General features: G+C 40.9%; 1 protein-coding gene across 2 annotated transcripts in view; it reads left to right on the top strand.

Annotated features, from left to right (window-relative positions):
- MET (MET proto-oncogene, receptor tyrosine kinase) overlaps window positions 1-25,220 on the top strand; it is a 128,054-nt gene that overhangs the window by 35,060 nt on the left and 67,774 nt on the right. For both annotated transcript variants that reach the window (XM_059725949.1, XM_059725948.1), the window contains one exon: window positions 15,555-15,746. In XM_059725949.1, coding sequence (XP_059581932.1) covers window positions 15,555-15,746 — 192 coding nt within the window. The remainder of the gene's footprint in view (window positions 1-15,554; window positions 15,747-25,220) is intronic.

Below are 25,220 nucleotides of genomic sequence, written 5' to 3'. Positions count from 1 at the left end.
CCCCTCACCGGCATTCAGTTAGACTGCACTGCTTTCTGAAGCAAGGCTGGCACAGATTCATGCTTTTTTTTTTTTTGCTTGGATTTTTTGTTTGTTTGTTTACTTTAAATTGAGGACAGCAAGCTTTATCTTCCCTGATTTTCCTGGACAACTGAGAGATTTCAGCAATGTTTATTGTGGGCTAGCACTTTAGTATAAGAGTTTGGAGCTTGAAACTCAAGGTTTCCTTTATTCATGCTGTTACTTAACCATTGAAGTGAATAGGTGGTTAAAAACAATGAAATATAAAATGCTTTTAAGCAGAGTACCTAAACATTCCCTCCCTTGTTGATTACCCAGCTTTCATTCTCTTGTAATGTCACCATTTCACTGGTTTACAAGATAAAATTTTCAAGCCTCCATAAGACCTGAACTTCCAATGTCAAAAATAAGTAAAGAAAACATTTCCTTTAAAAATGCTGATCAAACAAGTAGAAGCATTTTTCAGACCTGCTTTATTCATCATTAAAACATAAAAAGGGCATAACCTTTTTTCCTTTGTAAGTCACCCTTAAGTTGACACAAAACTTTCTGTTTGTGGTTATATAGTTTATTTTGGCAGAATCATTAAGTCTATGTGATTTAGCCAAGATGAGCTCTCCCTTTAATGTTATGAGAGATGCAAACCACAGGCCTCTGATGCAAGAGAAATGGACTGACTTCTGCAGGATTAAGTAATAAGAGTGCAAACTGTAGTGTGGCAGTAAAAGTGCTGTGTTAGCAGCATCAAAGTAAGAAACAAGACTTTGGCAATGTTTTCAAGAGAATACTATGATATTTGATAATTTATGGTCAAAAGCTGGTCAGAAGAAACTAAGTCCAGTTTAATGTCTTGAAGTGGAGCTCATGAGGCCTGCACTTACTGCCATCAACAAGGACAGATCCTCAAGTGCAAATTATCATAGCTCTGTTGACTTTGATCTGTCCTAGTTTTGATGTTCACTTGGTAGCAACAGGAGAGGAACCAGAGTCAGCTTCAAAACAGAAGTGAAAAACTAAAGTTAGACAAAAAAAATGTATTGCCTAAGACAGGACAATAAAAAGATTAATATGAGGTAGTTGCAGATCTGTTCATGAGGGTTTTGAATCATTATTCAGGAATCTCCTCCCCCACACTCACCATGGAAATTGGATATAGATTTTAGCAGATTAAGCCTTAGTCACCCTTTCACAAATAATCATTTTCAGCCCATGGTACAGAAGTAAGTAAAGATTCAGATCAAGAACCAAATCCACAAGCCTCATTTACACATGTTGTCCCCCTAGGATTTTCTAAGTAAGTGAGAGGAGCTAGATTTAGGCTTAACAGATACAGGCAAAGATTGTAATAATTTTACTTGGGTTTAGATTTTTTTAAATTTGGCATTTTCCAGAAGCTATAAATTTTATCTAGTAAATGATTGTGGTCCAGGCCCCACTCTAGTACCTGGATACAATTTCACCTATGGGAATGTGATCAGAATTCAGCCCCATATGATTCCTTTTGGTTTGTTTCTCCTGTTAATTCAGGCTTGATGGTACATACTTAATTCTAAATAGTGTTTTTGGTTCAAAGCCACCTGCGCTTCTGTGGGACGCTTCATGTGCCCCAGCATCGCAGCATTCACGAGCCCCTGCTACCTAGAGGTATATAGAAAAAATATGTAAAGCTGTCTCTGTATCCGAATCTTTCCGAATCTCTCCAAATCAATTTGGAGGGTTCTGATACGATTTGGAGAGATTAAAGGGTCCTCTGATTCAATTTGGATTCAGAGATTTGGCCACCAAATCAGGCCAAATCTCCGCTGAATCAGATCAGGGACCGAAGCTTTGCACAGCCCTACTGGATACCATTCTGTCAAATAAAGAGCATAAACAGATACATTTCACTTTGAAGGAAGGTAAAAATGAAAACAGGAGGCCACCAAAATGAAGGAGAAAGTGACAGTAAAATAAACACACAGTGATGTTTCTTTATTACTATTACAAAGATGATAGATGAGTAAAATTGGGTTATGCTTATATTGTAATGGAAGAAAATAATTGCAACTTTCCATCAGGAAACCACAAAGGCCTTTATTGATCTGTCATCCTCAGGGTATGTCTAGGAATATTTAATAAAATAAACAGAGACAAATAAGCCTTTTGAGGCCCTCGAACTATAATATCCCACACCATTTAGATTACAAAGTTTTGGCAGGATTAGAAATAACACCATATCTCTGTGATTATAATGGCTTGATGTGGCTTATTTAAGCAGGCTCGTCCCACAAAAGAAATAGATTTTATATTACAATTTAGAATGTAATGGGCTGAAATATTTCTCCAAAGAGGCAGGCACTGGAATCCATCTACTTCGTTCAGTCATTTATGCTTCTTGAAATATATACATATAAAAGGGTGTAAATTGCTGTCAGATATTCTTCAGTTACAGTGCTGAAAAGAACTCTGCGTAGGCATACATACAGTAAGACAGATATTCCATGGCATTCTAAATAAAAATCTGTAAAATTAGGGATATGGTTCTCCCTACTGCTCTCCATGTTCACCAGTGCCTTTTTGTAAGCACGGTGCCTGCATATGTTGCAGAACCCCTCGCCTGCACCAAATTTGTAGAAGTTTCTCCATGGGTTCTGAGGCCTCTGGGATTAATAACCAAGCTGGCACTTGACAATGGGAAAGGTACGTTATGCCCCAGAAAAACCTTCTGAAGTTGTGGCAGAAAATTACTGCAGCTTAGGGGCTGTATCATCTTTGTATCATTGCTAGGGGCACCATTGAAAGGAGATCACAGGGAAAGAGCCAAACACAGAAGCAATGTTTGCATTGTTCCAATGGGCCACTTTTGGAGGCTCCAACTTTTTGAAGCCCCAAAGGCAGTGCTGAGGTAGTTTTTCTGCTATGTCCAAAACACCGTGAAGTCAATGGGCTGTTCCTGCCATTTGCTCCCCTGAGGACATTTTACAGGAGGGACCTCATTAAGGAAATGCCACTACCACTAAATTACCATCCTGGACAGCATTGCACTGGAACTGGAAGCAGTATAGCCACATTAGTGTGGTAATGCAGGCAGTGCTAGGTAGCTCTGCCAAGAGAGAAACTGGTTTGGGGCCAGTTCTTCACAAATATGACTATACAACTTCTTGTTCAAGCAACAGTGCACAATGAGTGATGCAGGATGTCTCAGCATAGTGGTATGTGACTCAGTAAGTTAGTAACATGGATATTTTCTGAGTTTTCTTCCTCCTCAGCTCCCTGTCATGGATTTGTCTTCTCTTATCTCCCAGTGCTGTAGTTCAGCATGATGAGGGTTTTAATTTTTTTTTTTAAATGTTTTGTCATATTCTTGATGAAAGTTAGGCATCTCTGTGAAACTGACATTTGCTATCCTATGATTTTATGGAAAGGACACCACTTTATCAGGCAGTCTGATTAATAACGTTCCTTTCCAGAATTTTTAATCAAATTCTACCCATGAGAAGGTTGCCTATTATTATTATTATAATTATTAGTGGGGTTAGAAACTTTGCTGCATATTCTGAATATTCATAGCTAGACTTGCAATCAGCATAATTACTTTTTAAATATTGTTGAGTGGTTTGCAAAGTTATTTTTGTTTTCCCACATTTGTGAAAAAACCCTTGAATGTCTATACCATGACAGGAGACCTTAAAGAAACTACATACAGGTGCACGGCCCAGAGCTAACTCTTTTGAGGAACAAGAACTTCTGCACCTTCCCTGTTAAGAACACTAGCTTGTCAAAAAAGTTTAAAAAAATGTAGAGGGTGAGCAGAAGGAGCTGTTGTAGGGGGGAGCGGCAACTAATAGGAATAATCTGATATAAGGAGGGCTCTGCTTTTGCCCACTCTGAATGGAAATTGTGGCAAATTTCAATTTCACTTTGCCACTCATACCCTTTTTCTGTCCCACTTTCATCCCAAATGCCTCTTATAACACTGTTTAAGGATATATATAAACCTGAAGTTGCCATTCTACAATAAGGGTGTTGTTCATATGTGGAATTATTCTGTAATCGTTTTTTCTGTTTTAAATGCATACCCCACTATTCCAGGATAGCTTTCATGTGTCTGAAAGTCTTAAATCACAAGGAAACATGTCTTTGGGGCTTCTGTATGGGATATGCACTTGCTTAGTGTCAGTCTGTATTTATCTTAATGAATCTAGGATATTTTATAAACACCTTGTGTATTTTACTTCTGATTCTTTGAACTGAATAATCAATACATCTATCTCGATAATCTGCGTACTAAATTAAATGTCATAAAATTAGTATAAAGGAAATGGGTGAAATACAAAGATTACATAGGTCTATTACAAGTGACTGAATCAATAATATTTACTCAGTGCTAATGCCCTAACTACATTACAAGAGCTAATGGCCAGTGCTCAATGACAAAAGCAAGTAACTGCTTGAATGACCTTGACAAAAGAATATGTAATATTTTAAATTTGTATGAACTAATTACATTAACACATGTCTTACCTTAAATAAGGTGTCACCAGTTTATCCTTTTTTAACCTGTTAGTCACCAGTGAAATAAAACAAAGCTACAGGTTTAAGAGATGATGCTTCATGACATTTACATTAATTGGTTATTTTCACAGGGTTGCCATTCATTTGTGGTCCGATTCATTTAAGTAATTTTTCCATTTTCCAGCAAGTATGAGATCAGATCCCTTAGGTCTAAAGTGTGTGATAAAGGTTTTATGTTCTTCAAAATTTTCTTTATTTTACTACGAAGTGCTATTTCTGAGGGACTGTTATATGTCAAATAAAATAAATATGTATAGTTTGAAGTATGGCAACACACTTGGTAGTACCTGAAGCTCGGGTTGTCTGAGCATTTCCATTCTAAAGAATTTATTTCAGTTGCCTGCTATTTTGCAGCTGAGAGTTGAGATGCTTGTTTTCAGAACAGGAAATGTATTTTTTACTCTAAACGTTTCATCAAACACATCAAGGTATTTTCAAGCATGAAAGCAGAAAAAGTTGCATCTTTATTTTATTTTTTTAAAGTAAACTTTAGTGTCTCGGAAGATATTTGAAACATGACACATAGAAAGGACTAAGAGACTGATTCTGTGCCCCTCACAGTCTGTTTAGGGTTTTTTTAGAGCTAAAGAGCTCTGTACAGTGCCTAGGATACAGATGTGCTTTGTATTGGTTCAGAGGAAATTGCATTTGACCAGTCCAAACACAATGAAAGATATATCCACTTACACTGGGGATGAGCTCAGTCCGAAGGATCTGTACAGGTATAAATGAAGATGTATCTGGTCCCATTCAGCCTATTTTCAGCTTTTTCTCTTCCTATTTGTCACCAGGACAGTATGACATGGGGGCCACAGCTGCTTTGTTGAATGCAATGAAAAATCTCCCATGGCATTTGAGCCACATTTGGTCTATAAAACAGACACTTCTGTAGTAGTGAGAGTCTTTTGTGACTATTATTTTGCTAATTCTAGCAAACAAAGTCCATTAGTCTGGAATTTTCCCATGAAGAAAACACCGGGGTGAATCCAGACAAGCATGCACATGTGTTTCCTCGGGGACAAATAGCGGCATGTAGTTGTGCCGTTGCTACTTGTCCCAAGGGAACACCCCTGCACATGCGCTCTGGCAAGGCGCAAGTTGCCCTGAGTGGGGTGGAGGAGGTTGGGGCCAGCACCTGGGCTGACCTCAGCAGCCTTACCTGAAGTCCTGATGGCCTCCTAGGGCTCTAGAGTGGCAATCCAGATGCGCAGAGCCTAGCTGGCAGCTGGAATGTGGCTCCAGTTTTGGGCAGCCACATACACTGTGCTGCTTTTTTCTGCCATGTGTTTTTTTGACACCAGGAGTCTGCGGCACTGCTAACTGCTCATCTACACTCATCTGGACATGCCAAGGGTGACTTACACAGCTAGATCCTGGATTTGGTCCTTTAGGGTACGTCTGTTTCATGCAGTTATGGCACCAAGCAGTTCTGTACAGAGACAAGCCATGCCTGCTCCACAACTGCCATGGCGGTATAAATGTAAATAAGGGAATTATATAAAAACCAAATAAAACCAAAGAATTATTTGTAGCCATCTCTGTCTGTTTACATGCAGTAGCTTTCTTGTGAACCCACAAAAACTTTCATGCAATCTTCTTTTCAGAGAGATATCCAGCTGTAGGGAGTTATTTTGCAAGAGTCCAGGTCAGCTACATTACTGGACTAAAGAGGTTTGCCATGGTGTATGCTTCCCCTGCATAATACAGATCAAGAGTGTCAAACTCAGCTTCACTCCTGGGCTGGATTTAGACTCTAGAACTCCTCAGGAGCCATATCTGGACTGTAAAGAGCCTTGTGGACCTAATCTGGACCCAGTGAGGCAGGTGGCAGTGACCAGTGGGGTGAGAAGTGACAAGGGGGTTAATGCAGACATCTCTTGATGCCTCCCCGCTCTCTCCACCATCAACACACATCCCCAACAGTAGCTGGGACTTTGGTAGCACACTCAACTCATTTCACCCCCAAATTCCCAGGCTGTCTGGAAGCCCTGTGCACTGAGTGAAATGACTCCATAGGCTGGATCCAGTCCATGTGTCATATATTTGACACGTGATACAAGGGATAGGTTGCCATGAGCTCTTTGCATGGAAGAATTGAAGGGGTGTAAAGAGCTACATAGATTTTACTGTCCCATAGTGGTTATATCTTCAGCTGGGAACTTCAACTCCTATATGGTCTGGGTAAATAAATTTCTTCCCTCGTTTCCCTATGCATTTTCCAAGCTATTCAGTCTGGGTGCTGGATTTGTTTATCAGTAAAGATTCCCATACTAGACTTTGCAGTTACCCCTGCTGGCAAAAGACATCTTGCTTCTCTTACATCCAAGGAATTTTCATTTCCCATTTGTTTTATTTATATCTTGAATATCCTCAATAATCATGCCAGCAACTTTAAGGAATTAATGCAGTAAGTACCAATTTATCTGTCCATAGACATACATACATAGTTTTGGAGTTTTTAAACTATGACATTTTGTCCAGTTTCACAAACGCTCTGGACCTGTAAATCATGCAGAAAAAAACCCACAAGAGGGTATTCCTTTGTGGGATCAAAGGAGAAAGTCACTTAGATGTTTGCTTCATCTTTTAACTTGTATTCTTCCTTTTGATCAGCTGTGGCATGAAGCCACTTTGGGAGATGGAAAAGAAGATTACCCAAATAGTTCTTTGTTAAGGACATTGACAAAAAGAGGAAGAGTATAGTGAATAGAACATGTAAATGTGCTAGGTGTGGGACAGTTTGTCCTAGTGATTTTTCTTTCTCCTTCTATTTTATCAAAAAGCTATAATTACAAGGACCTAGTAATTCTCTGTAGCAGAGCCCAGAATTAAAGTAGCAAGATATATGAATTATATGAAAACTCAAGTCTAACTCCTTTAAAAGACAGCAATAAAAGAAAATCAGGATCTTTAGGGATTTTTTAATGGCTTTTGCACAGGTTTCCAAAACAGCAGATTCAGGTTCTGTTTCTGACCATCCCACAGATTTCCAGTATGACATTGGTCAGATCACTGGGCCCAGGGTTTCACTCTTTGTTGGTCAGTTTCATCATCATGAAACTCATAATAACAGCAACAACAACAATGATCTCCTTCCCAGGAAACTCATAAAACTAAATTGATTAAATGATGGCAAGCCACTTTGAAATCTCAACAAAAAGGCACTATAAAAGTGTGAAGCAGTTTAAAGAGGGAAACTTATTGGGGCTGCCCCCCTTTCCTCTCTGTATATCTATCTATATATCTATGTCTATATCTGTATATCTAAAATCTCTGCTTTATACTTGCTTCTAGTAGGGCAAACACTCCAGAAGTACAGTACTGTTGTTTGGAAACAGTAATACTTGGTTTTGTGATGAAAGGAGCAATATGTGTTTTTGGAGAGGTCTCAGGTATTCTCAGAATCCTTGGCCTTCACTAGGGCAATTAACTAGGCCAGTGGTGCTCAACCTTTGGTCCCTGTGGGCTGGATGACTGGCACTGGCATAGGGTTGGTCTGTGGTGTGGATAAGGCCACATGCACCCAGCTTGGGCTCTGCACCACCTCTTTTCAGGCCCATGTGCACAGATTGTGCCTCATGCTGCCTCTGCCTGCCCCATACCCTGCACTGCAACTCCATGCAGAGCCAATGTTACCCAGCCTTCAGGGCTCCCCACAGGTTCAGAAATTTGGCGGTAGGGGAGCCGTTACCACTCCCACACCACCAAATTTATGGATCTACAGGGAGCCTTGAGGGTCAGATGACATGGCTCTGCAGGCTAGATCTGGCCTGCAGGCCAAGGGTTGAGTGCCCCTGAACTAGGAAATAAGTCTTATATCTAAGGATTTCTATTCCATTCACTTTACATCAAATGCATTTTTCTTTTACTATAGATTCTGTTGTTAATAGATTTCAGGAATAATTCTATGTTGGTAGTCCCTTCTGCTTACTTTATACAGATGAGGACAGCTGATCATGGTGATATTACCAGGGTACTTATGTTTATATACAATGAAACCTTTTCTTTGACTTTTTATTAAGCAAAAATCTAAATCAGCTAAGTATTTCAGTACATGCTAAAGTCCCTGGGAGTACTTAAGCATGGGCTTAGCATAGCAATATGTAAATGGGAGGAACCACCACTTTCCTTCTAATTTGTTTCCTCAGAAGCCAGAACAATAGGTATTTTCACATAGCATCTGTAGGGGATGCCTGGTTAGGGATCCCCTGCTGGGACTTGAATGGTTGCATATATGTCCTGCTTCAGAAATAAAAGCATGTAGGCCAACTTTATTTGTGGAAATTTAGGTACCTCAAAGGTTGTGACAGCTGGACAGCAGTTGTAAGAATCTAACTTTCAGACTTTGGATTGGAAAGTAGCAGTTAACCACCTACATCATTTTAAAACATAAGTGCCTGATTTTCTGCACTGGGGGCAAATAAGAAATTAACAAAGAATTTTCTCATTTAGAAATTCAGAGACTGAAGCCACCAGTTATGCATGAAGAAACTAACTTGAAGTTTTATTTTATGGCTGCACAAATATACTTTCTAACTGCCTGATCTCATAATTTGAACTAATTCCAGTTAAATAGATGGAAATGGTACATCTTTTTTTTTTATCTGTCACATTCTAATTATGTTTTTGCTTCTTATTTTGAAACTTCAACCCATTTTTCTATCAAATTAAATGCCTGGAAATCCACTTACACTTAAATTCCTGATTTGCCAGTTATGTCAGTCATAAAGTAATGTAAATACAAAGCTAGAAAGGACCTCAAGATGTCTGCAGGACTTGATCCTATTTTACTTTACAAACTTAAATGCCACATATGTAGCCATATAAGTGCACTAAGAGGAGGCTGCAAAGAGACCTAACCTTTGGCCATGTGGTTAGACCACTTTAGTGAGATGCAGGTTCAAATCCCCTTTAGATTGGAGGTACTCTAGAGCCTACATCTCCTGCTTCTTAGTCTGTTGGACTATGGGAGGGCCCTCCTTATCCTTAACTTTGTTCTTGGCACATATGCACATAGGACAAAATAAAGCCTGAAACTATGCAGAAGTGCCAAAAACTGCACTTAACATGGCTGTGTATGGACTGTGTAAAGTGAAATAGGATTTTAGCCCATAATCTATTCCTGACATCTGAAGCATGATTAAATACACCCAGCACATCCTTGTGTTTACAAACCTCCAACGAGGTGCAGTAGAGAGCTTTTCCTAATAGCCAACCTAAATTTTCTTTACTGTAAGTTGAGCTGATTAATTGTGGTTATCAGCTGTATCCTCAGTGGGCCCAAACAAACAAGTACTGTTCTCTTAATAACAGCCTTTTACATACTGGAAGATTTTAATCATGTCCTCATATCAATCTCCTCTTTTCACCACTAAACAAAAACAATTATCTCTACTTTTCCTCCTAGGTCAGACTTTCTAAACCTCTTGTTGCTCCTTCTGGACTCTCCAGCTTATCTACAACTTTCCTAAAGTGTAGTTCACTAAAGTGGACACAGTATTTCAGCCAAGGTCTCGCTAGTGCTGGGTACAGCAGAAGAATTGCCTTCCGTGTCATACATATGGGACTTCTGTTAATACACCTACAATGCATCTTGACTTTTTTGTGACAGTGTCATATTTTTTGTGACAGTGTCACATTTACTTTGTGATCCATTATTGCTCCCAGATCCTTTGGCTGGGTAGTATTACTGCCTAGGTATTCCCCATTTTTTGTTTGTCCACTTGATTTCACCTTCCTCAACTGAGAAGAGTGAATACCTGCAAGAAACTGTACCCTGGTAGAGGTCACCAGGTTGGCCATACCCCATACCAGCATAGCTACCCCATAGAATAATGTGACAGGTTAGGCAACCCCCTACATGAGACTTCACCCTTATTAGTCTTTCCTCAAAGTCATCTACAAAAGTATGGAGTAGATTGCTGGCAAGTGTCTGCCCAATGTATTTCTGACCATGAAGGGCCTGCTAAGACCAAGCCTCACCTCTGGCTCCTGACTCCTGGTGGCATTCTTTGCATCTGAACCTCTGACTTGCCGTTTGGACTTTGATTCTGGTCCTGCCCTTTGTTGGCAACACTGCTCTAGCCATTACTTTGGATTCACTATATCTCAACTGTGATACAAGCATAGTAGTTCATACTTGGCTTAATTGAATTTCACTTTGTTCACTTCAGACCACTTCTCCACTCTTGAACTTTTGAATGCTAATCCTGTCCTTCAAGTTGCTTGCAGGATGGCATGAGGTGGGCTGTTATGAGTAAGTCATTAATTTCTAATTCATTCAAGACATTAAAGGTAATATCTTTTCCTAATAGAGAATCTCACTTAATTAGGAAGCAGGAGTTTTGACAGTTTTGGAGACAGGCTTGGAGGTATGCTTACTGAACTGTTCCTCCTTGCTGCCATTTCTGCAGATACCAAAAATGCTCTGTAAAAATTGATAGACAAAGTTTTTTATCTTTCCCAATTGCTTTTATAATGAATTTTTAAAAACTGGATACTTGTTTAATTGGGCATCTTTTATAAAAAAGGACTTTGAAAATTATTTTGATTTTTCATCCATTTTTTAAAAAATTGGATTTAAAAATACAATTTCACAGAAACGTAGTTTAAATCAACATCAGCTTAATTTAATACACATGTATGAGTTTTCTCAAATGGAAATAACTACTGTGGGTCCAGCTCAGAAATGATCTTGTCCAGTTTGTATTTCATAGACTGCTGCATCCAGAATAAATTCCAAATCATCACAACTTCTCCTGTGAGCAAATAAGATAGGATGTATTACCTCCTATCCATTCTGGGCACAACCAGAATTCAGTACTTGCCTCTACCTCATCACATTCCAATGACACACCTACATCAAGTTAACAGCTTTCTTTATGAATCACACACGCAATTAGCACTCCTAGTCATGCATAAAAAGCAACGTGCCCAAGCTTAACCGCATGCCGGTAGGGTCTCTGCTTATTTCAATATTTGTGAGATTTGTCACTGGAACTTGGCATAATATTGTGAATGCTTAACCCAGAAGTCAGTTATTTTTCCATCGTGTCAGCCAAATGAATACTTAGATAAGTATGTGTGCATGGGAGAGGACAGTTGGCAAGTCTTCTAAGGGTTAAATTACAGCATTTCCTTCATCCAGTAGTGTTTTACTTTATCAAGTTAATAATTATTTATTGTAGGTTACCTGATGAGAAATAAAACGAAGAGGTAAGATCACATAACGCTTTAGATGCCTTACTACAAGTGTTTTGTGCATAGGATAGAATGTTTGTAGAGTAATTAACTGTATGTTATGGTTATCTCATGCAGCCAGGCTTCATTTGAAGGCCATGTACAGATCCTTGGGTAAATGTTCAAAACCAGAACATCTGGAATAAGTTCAGGCAGGTCACATTTAATTTCAGGAGGCCAGAGGAAGGTGCCATCACTTATGAACAGGGGGGAAAACCTAGGCCATTTGACTATTGATTAGAGGTCTAGGCAAAGTCCAATCAAAAATGGCAAGGAGTTGAAACCATGTGAACTCAGGATTAGAGGCACATTTATTGTTCATTCTCCAGGAGGTAAATTTTCAAAGAGGGCCCTTAATGCAGATGCATCTGAACCAAAGTTCCTGTCTTGTGTTGCTGAGGGAACTCTATCAAAGGGAAGAGGTTTCTTGTTGAGAGAGGCAACAAGTAAAGGATCTGCTTCATTTAAAAAAGCACAAGAGCTGTGGATGCTATTTTGCTGGAACTCTTGCTGTTCAGTGTATAAGCAACAACTGTATAGATGTTTTGCAGACACATCTAGACTAGCCAAAATCCAAGCACAGAATAATGCTACTGTGTTTACTCAAATACAAGATTTTTTCCCAAATCAACAAGAGGTAAAAAGCACCTTGTCTTACCTTAGTATACAAGCAAACCTAATTAAATACATGATCTATCAATAAACTGCTGCCAAAAGCAGCATGTGCTTTGCAATGGCAATTGACTATGAAGTTGATTAAATGCAACTAACACTGAACATGACTATAAAAATACCCATGGCCCATCATGAGGAAATATGCTCATGGGAACCTCCAACAAGGATAGATTAGTGCAGCCCATCTGACTAAGATGCAGGGTAGTGTCTATTGAGTACAGCCCCCCTTAGCCTTTTAAAGTCATTGTGAGCCACTGCACTGCATACCTTTCGACTTCCTCTTCACTCCCACAGCTGAGCTGTATCTTTCCTTCCCATTTCCAATTGTATCTGTTTCCTCTCCAGCCTTAAATGGCTGGCAAACATAGTCAAATAGGGCCTCAAACAGTTCACCCAGAAACCCTGTCAACCCCTCTCTCAGGCTGTCACATATGATTAGTGTGGCCCCACCGTTCATGTGGTGGAGTTGGTCCAGATTACCCTGTTCCTCATCTGCTTATACATTTTTGGAAGATTCCAGGATTCATGACAAGAACACCTGATTCTACTCATGAGTGGAGGGCAAATTAGCACATAGATCTTTTTGGGGAGGCCTACACACTTACTGAGCAGTGCTGATCTGTGTGGTCACCATAGCTTGAACCATTGCTGACTGCTGGGGCCCAGCACAATGAACTACATGGTAAATCATAAGCCTTTTGGCTTTGGACTAATATCATGATAGTTTGTATTATATATAAGTAGGTACAAAACTGCTGCTTAAAAGCATGTTTATGAAGTACCTGTGCTAAAACTTGTAGCAGTTTCAGAAAAGGTAAAATGCATCAGTCCTGGGTGAACTAAGTCTGTGAGTACTACAGGTATGCTTATTTCAAGGTCAGTGTTTTCAAATTTCTCCCTCACTACCGTGTGCTCAGAGAGAGCAGGGTCTGACAGAAGAGGGGGGAGAAAGGGCTGGAGGGGGAAGAAGTTGTGGGAGACAAAGGGCAAAAGGGCTACCTCAGCCTCCAGATTTATTTTCCCTGCTATAGCAATGGGAGGGGCACAAAATCAAGGCAAAACTCCAAGTTTTGGAACTCCATGATGAGATTCCACACCTAAAAAACAGTAACAATTTTATTTATTTTTCATATATACAATCTAAGTATTGGGGGTTGTCTTATATTCAGATAAATATGGTAGTTTGCACCCATTTGGTGGACAGAAGTGAAGAGCAGCTCAGTTCATTTCCTAATAACATTTTAATTACATGCTAAGAATTTTTTTTTACAGAAAAAAGCAAAGTAATAGTTACATATAGACATTACCTTCTGATGATTGCTTGGTGATCCATGTGAAATGAATCTTAATTGAGGTATCCACATCACAATAACAGTTAACACCAGAACTGATACAATAAACAACTTTGACACATGTAATTTGAAATATGTAAAAAGCGTCTCTGTTTATGTGGCTCATCAGGGTGGTTATGGACACTAAACTGCCCTCATTCACCATTGAACGTGATTGGTTTCACTTGTCGCAGCTGCAGCACGTTAACTGAGCAGTACCAAAGCTGCCGCTGCTACAGATTGCGCTAGAACTGACAACATCTAAATAGCAAGAAAATATCTAAGTTTTCCAGTGTTCCCAGTGTGCCCTCTTCATGAACACTGTTGTTACTAGTAAAATACTGGATGGTTTAATTCCTGAGGTTGGGAAAGTGCTTTGAATTCCTTTGACTTTATCTAGCACTGATCAGTAATAAACCAACAAGGAATTACTTCATATTTTAAGTGGGCCTTATAAAAATAATTTGTACCTCAGTGTTTGGAATAATTATATAGTAGTAAAAGATCCTTCCAGTTTGTTGTTTAAAGGCCTGGTTCAGATTCTAGTGAAGTCAGTGAAAAGACCCTATTGATATCCAAAGGCTTTAAATCAAGTTTAAGAGGAAAAAAATATATAATTGATTTTTTTTAAAAAAAATAAACAAAAACTAAGTAAAAAAAAGTGCAATATAGGCTGAATGTTTAGTTATGAGGAGTATGTTACAATAGAAATATGCTAGATGCTTTCCAATTTTAAAATGGTTATGGACCCTTTAAGGGGTCCCTGTTTATTATCTGTATTATCTCATCAAAATGGAAGATGAAGCATCAATAGTAATGGAATTATCAGTTAATAGATTACTATTGAATTGTCAGGAAGCATGGTATTGTTCTTTTCTAAAGACTATTTTAAAGTATATTGTTCCAGAAATTGTTCCAGTGGAAGAGAAAAACCATCTTTTATACATTCATGATTCTGCAAATGTAGCATATATTATAACTACACTGATGAGAAATATAAAAAGGGATAAGAAAGAATAATGTATGATCAAACCCTAAGTAATTATATTGACATGGATATGCTATAGTTTGGATTTCTTAGACAGAATCAGAATATAGATTTTTTTTCCATTTTATCTTGTACATTTCCTGTACCTTTTTTTTTCCTCTTCTCATATTGTCACTGAAAAAGGGAGGGAAGAATAAAAGGAAGAGAGAAGAAGAAAAAAACATGTTTTTTCTTTTACTGTCAAAAATGAAAAAAAATAGATTGTGTGATAACAATTCTATATCTATGTATGTGTATACACACACCCATATATAGATATATGCATTATATATAGATGTATATATGTGTGTGTGTGTGTGTGTGTGTGTGTGTGGCAAAGACATTTCTAGCAACTCTAGATTTAAAGCATTTTGAGACCCTTGGATGAAAAGCATAATGATAATATATTAAGTTTATTATCATATCTTGGTATATGTGCTTGCATATTTCTACCATTTTAGAAAAACTCATTATGTTTTGGGTAGTTATACAAAATAAATTACATGGGACATGATTCCATAAAGCTAAAAAATCACTGTCTTCCCCATGGAACATGATAACTGATGGAACAATTACAGTTTGAAACACTGTCAGTACTTTTGATCCTTTATATCCACTTGCCAAATGATTTCTCTTTAACAAAGAGCTTTTCTAAGCTGTCCTCTGCTTGCAGGAGCAGTACTCATCTGTACTTTATTTTATGACAGATATTTTCAAGAAATGCCTCATACTGCAGAACACGAGATGATGAATACCGGGTAGAGGTTACGACTCCTTTGCAACGGGTCGACTTGTTCATGGGGCAGTTCAACAGTATCCTGTTAACTTCAATATCTGTCTTCACCAAAGGGAATCTTACCGTTGCCAATCTGGGAACATCTGAGGGTCGCTTTATGCAGGTAAATGTTATTGTTAACATTCTTACAACTGATTGAGCACGCTACAACATGACTGAAAAGAATAAGCAAACTAAATTAGAACAGTAAGAAATCAACTACAGATTAATAAGGCTGGAAAAAACTGTGGACAATATAGTCACAAATTAATAAGGTAGCAGAAAATCAGGGGCACTGCATAAATTGGAGCCCTTGCCCAGTAAGGTAACTGAAAGGAGTCAGCCGTGAGTTTGTAATAATACTCAAGGGTATTGTGACTTTTTTAAGTCCCATAACTGCTACAGTGAAGTTATCTGCACCTGTTTCCATTTCCTGGCTTCTCTGAATGCATCTCCTCAGATCTTATGGCATTGGCCCAGTTTTGGAGCAGAATCTTGCTATTCTCTCATTCTTAGATTGGAGGGAGGTAGTTCACTGTGTTAGGCTTAGAATGGGATATTGGTCTTACTATCCTATGTGTAACAATCATTTACTGCTTTGGGGGTCTGCTTGTATCTTAGGCCACTTGTGTTTTCTCCATTAAGGATGTGCGATCAGCAGGGATCTTGGTTTTCTCTGATCTTAAAAATATCCCCAATTTTCAGATTAAAAAAGTAACCTCAAATCCACATTTTCCATGATTAAAATGAAATGCTGCTAATATATAGATATATGTATAGTGATGTTTCATTTTAGCCATGGAAAAATGTAGATTTGGGGTTACTTTTTTTAATCTGAAAATTGGGGATTATTTAAAATCAGAGAAAACTAGGATCCCTGGTGATCAGTGATTCATTGCCAACATCCTTCTTCAGTGTGTTTTTATTTAGCAGCTGGAACAAAGTATTAGATGATAAAAGGATTTTAAAACTGCAAAAAGTATGTATATTTTTTTATCCTACCTAACCTACTATTGTCCCCTAATAGAAAGATTTAGCTTCTTCAGACCCTACTGCCTCAGGTTCCTCTATCTAAATTTGTTTCAGCATGATACCAAAAAAGTACTCTTTGTTTGACTGCCAGTGTTCTTTATTTGCCAGGATGCTCCTTTAAGTGTCATCAGTCTTCAGCCCTTTTTGATAAAGCCGATCCTGAAGGCTGCCCAAAGACTGAACTAGAATCAACAGAACTAATTATTCAAGCGTTGTCTTCTAACAGCCTTTAAATAGAAACCAATCAAGGGAACATCTTGAGATATCTTTTCCCTCGAGCCTTGTCTGTTGGGAAGCATTTAATCAAGGTTATTTGTACAGAAAACACCATGCCCAAGCCAAGCCAAGCCTACGTTAACAAATTATCATAGAACATTTCCATATTTATCATACTAAGCTTCCCCTCCATGCCACACACACACACACACCTTTTTTGTTGCAAGAAACCCACTGATCCATTAGTCACTCCTGCAGGGATAAAAATATGCTGTTTCTACAGGGGAGTACCATATTTACTTGAATATAAGTTGACCCTGAATTTAACACAACCACCCCATAATTAGATTATTTATATAGAAAATGTATACATTTGTTATAATTTTTCAGGTATAGAATCTACTTATCAGAGGGTTCTCTTAAATTCATCCCCCTCCCGCTGCTACAATAGGGAAAGCAATGACGGAGGGGGGGGTAGGTGTCCCCGTTGTCTTCAGCCCTCCCCCATGTATTCACCCTGCAGGCTTCCTGCCCCACCCCCGTTACCTGCACCCCTACCCCCAGCTCCCCATAGCCTCTGACCTTTCCCCCACTCCCCACAATCTCTACGTCTCCCTCCCTCTCCTCACAGTCTCTGCCTCTTCCCCACAATGATTCCTGCAGTCTCTGCCTCTTCTCCTCTCCTCCACTGCACCCCTTACTGTCAGACTGCTTTGACCCTGTTCCCTGCCAGAGCACAGCACATGGAAATGCAGCCCTTGCCGGGCTATGTGGCAGTGTCAGTGCTGCTGATTGGCCAGACAGAGGGCAAAGTTTCTCTATGTGCCTGGGAAGGGATGCAGCTCAAGCTGGAGCTGTGCTGTGCCTGACGGTATTGGGGGAAAGTGGCAGGTGGAAGCAGAAGCCTGTCCCCTCCCCATCCCATTTGGTGCGTGAATCTAACATGTGGGGCTTTTTTCTCCATGCTGACTGGGGGGATGGGGACTCATCTTAGATTCAAGTAAACACAGTAAATGCATGCAGATTCCCACTATGGAGAGGAAAGTCCAGAACATCTATCAGAGAGGACACGTAGGAACATTTGGTCATATCAAAGTGAATCCCAATTTTTTTCTAACCTATATACCAGTAGTGACTATTCTGCAATGTTTACTGACTCCCACAACTACTCCCACCCCAATGAATTTATGAGTGAAGATTGCCTTCATATAAGGAGGACTGGCACTTGGCTCAAGAGCCCAGTGACCTGAATTCTGTTCCTCAATATAACCACTTCCTCACCGTGTAAACCTGAACAAGTGATTTAACTTCTGTGCCTTAGTCTTCCTATTTGTATAAAATATTGGCAGTAATGCTTACTGCCCTTTCTGTAATATTCACTTTGGGACTGCAGTTGGTTTTGAATCCTTCCTTCTCATGTCCTTGTGACAGTGTATTTAGCAGAATTCACAGATTTGTTGGAATCTGATATGGCCATGCCATGAGCACTTCTGCTCAAACATGCAACCTTTGGGCTGTTGACTGCACCTTGGTGCCCACACCACCCCAGCCCCTGTGGTTTTGAGTAAGATCTTTGTAGAGATATCTGGAGAAAAATGCAAAACATTATTTACTATATTTTTACTATTCATTCCTATCTTAAAACACATTTTTCATTAACAATTTTTTTCTATCTACTAGAATGATGTATTATAACGATTAACATACTTCCAATCTATTTACTGTTTGTGTTAGAGTCAGAGGTCAAAATAAAAGCTATTGTATAAGCAGCATATTGCCGTTAGTAGAAATATTCACATCAGTGAATTAGATTGGCTTGAGTTACAGAAGAAAATCATCGAATTCACAGTATAGTAATACGCAGGCTATTCCTTATCCTGAACAACCCTAAAATATGGTACATCCAACAACAAAATAAACACAGGCTTCCTTGAATGACTAGTAACATCATGGCATATAACAAAACTTCAAACTATTTTTTTACCTTGAAATGGCTCTGAAAAAAGTTACCTTGTCTCCAGGATACAAGAATCATAGCATTTTCCAGAATATAATATATATTCTTAAATTAAGTTTTTTTTGCTACACTAATAGTTGTCTGGGTAATGCTTTCAAACATGTCTCATTAATGAATTCTCTACTAAAGCAGATTTGCAATGGAGTTTCTATGGAAATATATCTAGTAATTGCAGTGAATGGAAATTCATAAAGACTGAACTATTTATTTTAATGTTGCTGAGATGTAAAAATCAGGACAACCTAAAAATGATGCAATTCAGCATATCAGTCAGCCTCATGAACACTGAACCCAAATTATGTAGAAGTTCATAATGTTCCTTTTTTCTACTGATGACACTTTATGGGACAAATTTGCAATGGGACTTTAGATTGTCCTTTCTTTGTGCACATCTAATACATAGGACATATGGACTTACAGTTTTAATGGGTTCATTATAATTTGTGTGTGAAAAGGATTGAACTTAAATGTTAAAAATATCCTTTGGTCCAGACTTTGATTCTGCAGTAGGTGGTGGCCATTCCTATTGACTTTAATAGGCACTCAACTACAGGATCAGGGTCTAGAATTCTACCTTTCATGTACACACAAATAAAGGCAGTGCTTTGGAAATATATTGCTATATAATATTTCAGTCAAAATATATTTTGAGTCATTCACAGAAGTATGAGAGCTGGAAAGGACCTCATGAGATCATCAGGTCCAGCCCCCGTGCTCTAGGCAGGAAAGATTGCTGGGGTCAAATAACCCCAGGAAGGTGAGTGTCCAGTGTCCTTTTGAAGATCTCCAGGGTAGGTGCCTGCACCACCCCCACTAGAAGTCTATTCCAGAGTCTGGTAATACGAACCGTAAAGAAGTTTTTCCTTGTATCCAGTCTGAAATCTTCTTCTAAGAGTTTATAACTGTTGCTTCTGTGGCGCTTTGGTGAATAGTTGTTCACCTAGCCCCCGTGCTCTCCACCGATACATTTGTAAGCTGCCACCAAATCCCCTTGAAGTCTTCTCTTTTCTGGGTGGAACAGTCCCATATCTGTCAGCCTTTCCTTGTATGGCTTGCTTTTCAGGCCTCTAATCATATGAGTGGCTCTTCTCTGGACTCTCTCAAACTTCTCCACATCCTTCTTAAAATGTGGCACCCAGAACTGGATGCAGTACTCCAGCTACGGCCTCATCAATTCTGAGTAGAGCGGGAGAATAACTTCCTTAGTTTTGCTTGAGATGCGTTGGTTGATGCATGCCAGCGTATTGTTTGCTCTGCTAACTGTAGCATCACATTGGTGGCTCATATTCATTTTATGGTCAATTATGACCCCCAGGTCCCTTTCGGATGTGGTGCTAGCATAGCATCACCAAGCCTATAAGTATGTTGCGGATTTTTCCTCCCCAGATGGAGCACTTTACACTTCTCAGTGTTGAACAGCATCTGGTTCTGGTTTGCCCATCTAACTAATCTGTGTAAATCCACCTGGATTGTCAGCCTACCCTGATGTGTGGCCACACTTCCCCACAGCTTAGTGTCATCAGCGAACTTTGCCAGTGTGCTTTTCACCCCCACATCCAAATCATTGATGAAGGTGTTGAAAAGCACTGGTCCAGTGGGGGACCCCACTGCCTACCTTCCATCAGGTCAGCACAGATCTGTCTATTAGTGCTCTCTGGGTCCAACCCTGCAGCCATCTGACCATTGAATTGTTGAGCCCATAGTCCCCTAGTCCCTTAGTTTTACCTTGAGACATGTCATTACTGCAAAATAAACATAAGCTTTAATGCACAGGTTTTGTGACCAAAATTATCACCCCATAGAGTGGTGGGGTTGTTGCTTCTGTTATTTATACCAGACTTTCAAACCCTTACTCACAATGAGTGATATCTATAGCTGCGTCCACATGAGTGTGGATGTGTGTTTCCCCAGGAGCAAGAAGCACCAGCACCCCTTGTGCCACTGCACACTGTGCCACACACCCTCTGGCGCACTGCAGGTTATCCCAGGTGGGGTAGGGGAGGCTGGGGCCAGCACAGTTGCTGGCCTCAGCAGCCTTACCTGGAGTCCTAGGGGCCTCCGGGAGCTGCAGTCACAGCAATCCTGCTGCTCAGAGCCTGGCCTGGTCTTCCAGGATAAAAAAAACCCTGCACTGCTACCTTGCAGTGTGGGGAACACCTGAATGTACAGTGTTTCGCACCACAGATGGGTGTGTGGCACTACATACCACATGGCTGTGCTCATCTGGACGTGGCCTACCTCTGCACCTGGCACCATTGAAGTCAATAGGATTACTCATGGAGAAAAGTGTTGTTAAACCAGAGTAAAGGTATCAGAATTATTTGTGTATTGCTTACGTAAATAAAGCACCTGAAGAAATGGTATTGTTTAAAATCTAAAATCATACACGTTTTTGAGCCAGTAAACAGTATCTTGCTTTTTCACTTATCTGCTTGTGTTTGAGGATTAATATAGTTATAGTTATTTTAACAACTGTTTGGAAAAAAAGATAGATTCTCCTGAAATGAATGCATTTTTACATGCTCAAACTAAGATTTAATTGATCTAGATGGTCTGGATGCAGAAGACTCGCCAGTTCTTTTAAAGCAAATAACTGGTCATAGTAGAATTAGAGCATTTCCCAACAGGGTCACTGAAGCTCATTGACACAGTGGTAATGTTTTGACTGCCTTAACAGTGTTAAATCTGTGTTGGGCCATGAGCAGCTTGGAGTTTATAGTTTACTAAATACTGTAGAGTTTATGTTACAAAACAGCACAGTAATAATTTTTGCAAGACAGCTGCCATGCATGAGAAGGGAAAGAAAAACGGTTTTACTTCCTTCCTATGCTGGAGACTGACGACGGACCTTTTTTATAACAGGTTTTTTTTTGTAGTGTGCAGCTGTTTCTGCCTTTCTTATTGTGCTTATTTTCAGTGTATGGCTGGGAACACAGACTAAAAGTCCAGCTGTTGGGTGCAAAGTGAATCAGGTATTTCACAGTAGTTATTTGATTAGAAAGCAGTATACTGTCACATGAGAGATGCTATCACTGTGCAGTCCAATTCTCAGTTTTCACCACCTGAGGATCTGCCTCCTGAGGGAAGAGACATTTTCATTTATTATCCTCTTATTTTCAAGCAGCTAAAGCTTGACACAAAAATTCCCATAACAAATTGGGCTAAAATTTCTTGAGCTTGTTCTCATCCCGAAGGTGATATGTTTTCCATTAGGCTGTTTTTTATTTATCTCAGTGTGAGCAGTGTTCATTTACAGATTACGCATGTTTTTTGGAGTGATGAGATTCAGATAGTTTTAAGATGACTCATTTTTAAAGTTTAGCTTTGACATATTTAAAGATATATATTTTAAAAATGACAATATATATCAAAATGACATACTTTGCAATCAACTGTCTGTGAAACAACTAAATTCTCAGTAAATAAGCTTCACAAAGGTGACCAATATGTGGAAGAAGAAAATGGGAATCTTCTTACAATTTGTACAACTCAGGGCAGCAATAATAGGTAGAGTTCACTATCTTTCTCTTAGATAGAATTTGGTAGTACCTCCAGTACTATATTGCAGATGAATCCTTTGGGGCTGTGTGGTACACTGGTAGTGTAAAGTTCCCTGTTTAGCTTCCTTCTTCACACAGAAGTATTGCAGGAGAGCAGTAGCATTGGCATTAGTGCACTGTAACCTCATGGGAGCAGGGAAAGCATCTTCCTATATGCTAAAAGTAGGGGTGTCCTGATAAAGATTTTGGGGGCCAATACTTGTATCTGATTTTTAAGGAGGCATATCGGCCAATATTGATCCAATTTCTGATACACAGTGAAGACCTGCCTCCAGCTGGTAAGTCCATTGTGGTGGAAGGGGAGTGGGGAGGGAAGGGGCTTTGGGGGGCAGATCAACCCCCTCCCCCCCCCATGGTGAGGGAACTAGCAGGGGCAGGGGCAGCCCAGCTGGGGCGGGGCAGGGCATGGGGCAGACCCGAGGCTCGTTGGGGTGGGGCAGCTACCGCTGCTGCATACACCCCGGGAGGGCACATACCCCTGGGGGAGGGGAGGGCACATACCTCTGGATCTGCATGGGCTGCAGCTGCAGGCTGGAGCCGGGGCTGTGCCGGGCTCCACTTCCACTGGGGGCTGGGCTCAGGGCAGGGGCTATGGAGGAGGCTGCAACCACCCCAAATTTTGCCATAGCACTGCTCCCAGCGCCGCCACCGCTGCACACCTGGCACAGCCCCAACTTTTCCCAGCACATGGGGAGAGGCTAGAGTTGAGTTAGGAAGAGCTGGGGCTGTGCCAGGTGTCATGGCGGCAGCACTGGGAAGGAGCTATGATTTGGCCCAACCCCTGGCAAGAAGAGCCTGGTGCAACCCCGGCTCCAGCCCACAGCTGCAGTCCGCTCACCCTGCGCAGGTCTGGGGGCACATGCCGTGTCCCACCCCCCGTGCCCTCCCAGGGTGCGCGCAGTGGCAGGAGCCACCTCCCCCAATGAGTCATGGCTCCATCCCATGCTCTGCCCCACCCTAGCTGTGCAGCGCCTGCCCCTGCCCCCTCCCTCACCACAGGGGGCATTGATCTGCCCCCCTCATGCCTCTTCCACCACAACAGACTTACCAGCTGGAGGCAGCTCTCCACACTGCCAGGCTCTGCTCCTTGCTGCCTGAGTCCTGCGCTGAGGCTGCGCGCATGCATGGGCCATTTATCAGCCACACTATTGGCCCCATCAGGCCAATTTCCGATACAGCCAATTTTCTTTATATCGGTACTAATCTGATATCAGACTGATGTATCGATGCATCTCTAGTTTAGACTCATCTGGCACCCCTAATGGTCACTGATGTTTCTCTGCATCAATTCTATATTTAAGTTTAATAATTATGAATAACAATATTTATTCAGGGGCATTCACTGTTTCCTTAAATGGTTTTTCTATCAAATTTTACACCCAAATTAGATGTGAAGGTTTTTCATGCTGCACCCAAGCCTGTTGGCTTTTGGATTGAAGTATGTGACATATTTGTAAGAAAAAGCCATTCCCCCTTAACATGCCTAAGATTAAAAGCAAACAAAGCAACCCCAAAAAACCCCAAAACCTTCCAATCATACAGAGTGTTCACTCCCCCATACCTGTGGAACAGAGAAAAATCAGGGCTAACCAGCTGGGCGGCCGGCAAGCTGCATACCACCCAGGAGGGATTAAATTGCAGCTCCCAGGTTTCTGCCTGGCAGCAACTCCCCCTATTGCTCGCCCTCCCCCCTCTGGCTTTTGTGCTCTATGCCTGCCCCAGGAGGCAACGCAGAGTTGTGGGGGGCACCCACATCGGGATACACTGCAGTCCGGGCCATCCCTCCAGGGGGTGAATCGTGGCAATTGCCCTGGGCCCCGCACTTTGTGGGGCCCTGCGGAACTGGGCAGAACAGCCACAGTGACTCTGCGCCACCGCCGCTTGCTTCAAGTCCAGTCACTGGCTATCCACCCCCACCACTGCTGCCACCACCGCTGCTGTTGATGGCAGCAGCAGCTTCTTTGGGTCCGGGGCAGGTGGGATCAGAGCAGGGTCGGGGCCCCACATGGGATGATTTGCCTAAGGCTCCGCACCCTGCTCCGGTCAGCAGACTGCAGTGCTGAAACACCTATACAAGGACACATGTGCAGGGTAATAATCAATGGCTCAGTGTCTAGTTGGCAGCCGGTATCAAGTGGAGAGCCCCAGGAGCTGGTTTTGTACAATGTCTTCATCAACAACCTGGAAGATAGCTTAAATTGCACCCTCAGCAAGTTTGGCGATAACACCATGCTGTGGGGAGTAGTTGATTCTCTGGAGGGTAGGGCTAAGATTCAGAATGACGTAGACAAATTGGAGGTTTGGGCCAAAAGGAATCTCATGAGGTTCAACAAGGACAAGTGCAAAGTCCTGCACGTAGGACGGAAGAATCCCATGCACCAATACAAGCTGGGGGCTGACTGCCTGGACAGCAGCTCTGTGGAAACAGTCCAGGGAGTTACAATGGACAATAAGCTGAATATGAACCAGCAGTGTCCCCTTGATGCCAAGAAGGCTAATGGCATGCTGGGCTGCATTGGTAGGTGTGTTGCCAGTAAGTCAAGAGAAGTGATTACTCGCCTCTATTCAGCATTGGTGATACCACATCTGGAGTACTGTGTTCAGTTTTGGGACCCGCCACTACAGAAAGGATGTGGACAAATTGGAGAGAGACCAGCAGAGGTCAACACAAATGGTGAGGGATCTGGGACATATGCCTTGTGAGGAGTGGCTGAGAGAACTGGGCTTATTTAGTCTAGAGAAGCAAAGACTAAGAGGTGATCTAGTAGCAGCC

The sequence above is a fragment of the Alligator mississippiensis genome, chromosome 4, assembly GCF_030867095.1.
Source record: "Alligator mississippiensis isolate rAllMis1 chromosome 4, rAllMis1, whole genome shotgun sequence".
NCBI classification, from domain to species: Eukaryota; Metazoa; Chordata; order Crocodylia; family Alligatoridae; genus Alligator; species Alligator mississippiensis.
This window is presented reverse-complemented; position numbering and strand designations above follow the sequence as displayed.